We start from the raw sequence: 5120 nt of genomic DNA, 5'->3' as shown, positions 1-5120 counted from the left end.
CACCTGGAATGGGGAGCACTGCCATGTGAATCCATGCTCTTTTGAGAAGGCAGCATAGTTTCCTTGCATATAACTCCAAGTACTATGGAGTAACGTGGAGAGTAAGGCCTTACCTTCTGCTTACCTATAGCAAAACAAGGGAAGGAGCAAAATCCACTTGTAAAATATGCTACCAAGCAGGGTTAACCAAAGGGATGAAAACATGGAACCCGTAACACCTACTTGATCTTTTTCTTTCTGAAATTAATCTTAACTCAATTCCTATCACAACCTTTTCCTCACGATAACTGAACTGTGTTTTACTAGCTGATGCTCTTACTTTCATTTCGTTGACTGCTCTTAAAGTTACTTCAATTGATGCCTTTTTATTCGATGACCGTGCTAAGTCATTCACTGCTCTCATCTGGTTCATAATGGTTAACATTGTTTAACTAGCTGCCCAGAGATTGCTCTTTGTGAAGCTTAGCTGAGAATAGTAATTTCTTTTATTGCTCCAAATTACACTATGTACTCCTGGGAGTAGATTCCTAATCGAGTCTACTCCCAAAAATACATAATGTAGTTAGTTTGTAAACAAAAAATTTAAAAATATAATTTTCCCCTATTAAAATTACTTTTTTTTTTTTTTTCTTTTTTCATGAAACATGTTAGCTAAGCACTCCTATTAGTCAATTATACACACAACCGTAATATATTAGATTTTTTCACCCAATACCCAACAACAAACACACACCCAAAAGCAATAAAATGGTATATACTTAGCAATACAAATTATAAATTGAAGTTATGTCCCGGTGAAATGACAACACTGCTCTCCGTACTCTTGTCTTTATGACCAAACCACCGTCTTCCTATGCAGAGGTGGCAGCAACACGTGATGGTTGAAGCTCACGTGGATGCAAGAACACAAGTAACCCATGTTTCATGAAGAGACTGAGAGACATCTTCTGCTCCACCCGATGACCGGGAACCGGAGACAGCCGGTAACGAAGCAGGACAGCCGCAGCCACAGATTTCATCTGAAGGTAAGCCAAGTCCTTCCCTAAACAAGTCCTCGGTCCAGCATTAAAAGCCACGAACTTGAACCCATCCTTTGGCGGTTCGAATTGGAACCTGTCTTCTTGAACCGAAATCCACCTTTCCGGTTTAAACTCCATGCAATCCTCACCCCACACACACTTCATCCTCCCTACAGAGTATATTGAATACATCATCGTCGAACCTGCCGGAACCACCGTCCCGTCAGGCAAAACATCATCGGAGACGGCGTACTTGAAATCCTCCGGCACGGAGGGATACAAACGCAGCGTCTCAGCCAAAGCAGCTTTCAGATAAACAAGCCTCTCAGCTTCCTCGAAGTCCACCACCTCCTCCACCCACCTCCTCCAATCTTCGCCACGAGTCTCAGCCAAAACCGCTGTCAACTCGTCCAAAATCCTCTCCTCCACGTGAGGGTGGTTCATAACAAGCCAAAAAAACCAGCTGAGAGCCACCGACGAAGTGTCCCTTCCGGCGAGCAAAAAGTTTAAAGCAAAGCGTTGAAGCACGGCGTCGCTGAAGGGTTTTCCGTCGCCGTCGCGCTTCTTTATAAACCTCGATAACAAGTCATCTGAAGGAGCTTCATATCTAGCAGAAACGGCATCATTCATGTAACTATCGATAACCTTCAAACACTGCTTCAGCTTCTTCTCTGCACCAATGTTCAGAACCTTCTCGACCCTCCAAACTATATCAGGGTATAATAACCTATGCAACGTGGCTTCAGTTGCAGCATCAAAAGCAACGAAGAACGAGTTTTCAGGTAGTTCAGGTGAAAGGGTTTCAGGGTCTTTACCAAAGGTGAGTCCACAAATGTTATCAAAGGTTAAACGTAGAAGAATATCTTGCAAATCAACTGAAACATTTTCCTTTTCGGCTTTGTCTAGAATGCACCATAATCGGTTCTTTATGGTTTGGTTCACCCATCGAGCCATGGCTTGTCTTAGGGTTCGTGTTGTGAACTCAAGTGCTGCGGTTTTGCGTTGCATGAGCCATGTCTCGCCGTCGCTATTGAAGATTCCTTGACCTAATAAGTCGTGAAACCCGGCTTGCCATTTCGGTCCTTTCGGGTAGTTGTCGAACCGGGTGCGGAGGATGTGCTCGATGTTCTTTGGGTGGCTTGTGACCGTGTAGAACCCTCTCCTACGAGCCAAGAAAGGGAAAGGGATGTTGCATGTTTGGTAGGTTAGTGAACTACCAGATTGTTTTATGTTCGCGGCTATCCATTCGTGAACCCGGTTCCGGTTCATGAAGAGAGCCGGGAGGCTGCCAACAAATGGCCACACTTTTGGACCGGTTAGGGTTCGAGCCAAGAGGTGGAACCATAAGAAATAAGCAAATAGTGAAGCTGCTAGGGTTAGGAGAAGAGGGAGTGTATCCATTTGCATGATCAAGGTTATTATGACACTTTTAATTAGAAATTGGGTTTTAAGCTTGAACTGAAATGGTAAAGATTGGAGTTTGTGTGTGTGTGTGTGTGTATATATAGGATGACATAGGGAGAAGTGGTTTTGAATTTTTTGGCCTCATAGAGTCGCTGTTAGGTTGATAGAAACTCTGTGTATGTGTGATACTTACATGAAAAGTAGAACAATTCATCCATGCACTTCTTGTCATGGTGGACATTTTCGTGTGTGTGTGTGTGTCTATCTTTTGGTAGACGAAATGTCAAACTCTTACTTTTTGCATGAGGAAGTTGCAAATGAATTTATCGATATGATGACTAGATTTATATTAGTTTACTTATTAGTTTAATTACTTCACTTATTCTTTGGTCTTCAATCTCGAGTTCATGTTAGTTTAATTTATGTAAAATATATTTGTTTTAGTGGTTATTAGGAGTAAAATAAAAAAGTAGGCATGAAAAAACTGTAGAAAGAGGAGGGTTTTTGAACTCTTGGATTATAAAAAAAAAAACAAGAGTAAACATCTTTCTTGGTCTCTGGCAATATCTACAAAATCCTTTTTAGTCTCTGGCTATAAAAAAGGACCAAATTGGTCCCTAACAGTATGTAAAAAAGGCCACGTTAGTGACGGAAGAGTTGACATAAGGACTAACGTGAGTACGTGACCCTTTTTTCATAATTTTAGGGACCAATTTGGTCCTTTTTTATTGCCAGGGACTAAAAAGGATTTCGTAGATATTGCCAGGAACCGATGTTTACTCAAAAAACAAAAATCAAAAGGTCCCTTGCATGAAGATTCGGTTTTGAACAAGACGTACGAAAGGTTGTTTTAAGTGGTGTATAATGCTTTTATACGTTGAAATGAATCTGAATAAGATGAAAGGTTGTTTTTGAGTCATTTATTTAAGAAAAAAATGGAAATCAGCGGTGAATCACGCCATGGCTTGTTAATAATGACGTATATATCAATTGTTTATTCCTTTGTGAATCATGTGAAATATATATATATTATGATGCATTTAATGTTGTTCCCCCATGTGAAATATAAATATTATGGGCGTTTATTTCTGCTGGTCCTGCGGAACTTTTATATATATATATATATATATATATATATATATATATATATATATATATATGACTTTAATGTTTCTAAAGTGAATGTAGATAAGTTATCTACATTCGCTCCCAAAATTATATCTTTTTGAGTTAAAAATTTAATAAATTATAATGAAAAAGACTATTATAACCTTAAAATAAATTATAATTACAAAAATACTTTGATTTCTGCCTCAAAACGACGTCGTTTTGGGCTCAATGTAGATAAGTTATCTACATTGACTGTAGAAAAAGCAAACCCTATATATATATATATATATATATATATATAAAGGAAAAAATATTTCTCAGACAACTTGAGATAAGTTTATCTCCGGCCACCCCAAAACTACGTCGTTTTGTTTATTTATTTCCTTATATTAATTGATTCACCTTTGAATGGTGATGATTTCTTTTTTTTTCTCTCTTTCTTTATCACCATTGACCCATCTTTGTACGGTTATGATTTAGTAGCTGGAAATAACTTTATCTTCGACAGCTTGAGAAATGATAACTCCATATATATATATATATATATATATAAAAGTTCCGCAGGACCAGCAGAAACAAACGCCCATAATATTTATATTTCACATGATTGGGGGAACAACATTAAGTGCATCATAATATTCATTAATATATATATATATATATATATATATATATATATATATATATATATATTAATGAGATCCACGGATTCCCTTGGGAAATTTAATAACTTTTATTGCCAGTTTCAAGTTTTGCGGACCCTGATCTAAAGCCCTTAATCCTTAAAATACTATTTTTGTTTTTAAATTTAAATGAGTACTTTGTTACAAGAACAAACTACACTCGTCAAGAAATAGTCGCTATCAGCCGTTACGGTAAGGTGTTGTTTGATGCAATGTAAAATAATTCGAATAGGTTTAACGTTAAAGAGATTTTCAATTATTTAGATAAACAAGTGGTTAAGTGATACAAACCCAGCAACTTCACTGGCACCTCGTACACGAAAGGCACCTTCCTACTTTTCTGATTATGTGCATGACGTGGGCAGCAACAATGGCTAGAGAAATGGTCTTCAATTTGTCCCACGTTGTCAGCATTAACTTCCCATTTCCTGTTTTATTTTATATTAAATTCTATGTATCAGTTATCTTGTAACCACGTTCTATTCCCTGCAGTTACAACTGCTCTTTGTAAATGTTATTTAAGTTGGATAATTTGAATAGAAAGGGGTCAGATTTACCTCCTGCATTATTTTATTTTCCTTTCTATAAGGTTAACCTTTTTGCTGAAAAGGATCCCATCATAATTTTATTTCCGGTCTCAAGCCAACCATACGCAGAGAAGTCCAGTCCTTGCAACCCACCACTATTTTCCAAGCACAAGGCCTTGCACGGCTCCAAGAGGAGAAACTAGCAGACAACCTCCACAAACATACCAACACCTCTTTCCATTCCAAAATACTACCTGCACCCAATACATCAACCCACACACACACCCCTTCAATGACCATACCCTCTTTACCACCAGGTGCTTACACCAGAGGAAATGAAAATTCGCAGAGAGCAAGGACTTTGCTTTAACTGTGAC

At 38.1% G+C, this 5120-nt stretch overlaps 1 protein-coding gene across 1 annotated transcript; it reads right to left on the bottom strand.

Annotated features, from left to right (window-relative positions):
- Positions 1–851: 851 nt before the first annotated feature.
- Positions 852–2426, bottom strand: LOC133302305 (cytochrome P450 86A1-like). The gene has a single exon (XM_061502062.1). It carries the CDS (start codon positions 2424–2426, stop codon positions 852–854), a length of 1575 nt encoding a protein of 524 aa, XP_061358046.1.
- Positions 2427–5120: the final 2694 nt, after the last annotated feature.

Source organism: Gastrolobium bilobum, unplaced genomic scaffold (genome assembly GCF_033153095.1).
Source record: "Gastrolobium bilobum isolate Gb01-03AN ecotype WA unplaced genomic scaffold, APGP_CSIRO_Gbil_v1 utg1301, whole genome shotgun sequence".
Taxonomy (NCBI): Eukaryota; Viridiplantae; Streptophyta; class Magnoliopsida; order Fabales; family Fabaceae; genus Gastrolobium; species Gastrolobium bilobum.
This window is presented reverse-complemented; position numbering and strand designations above follow the sequence as displayed.

Coding starts and splice junctions, on each gene's coding strand:
- LOC133302305 (XM_061502062.1), bottom strand. CDS start 2,426: ATGCAAATGGATACACTCCCTCTTCTCCTAACCCTAGCAGCTTCACTA.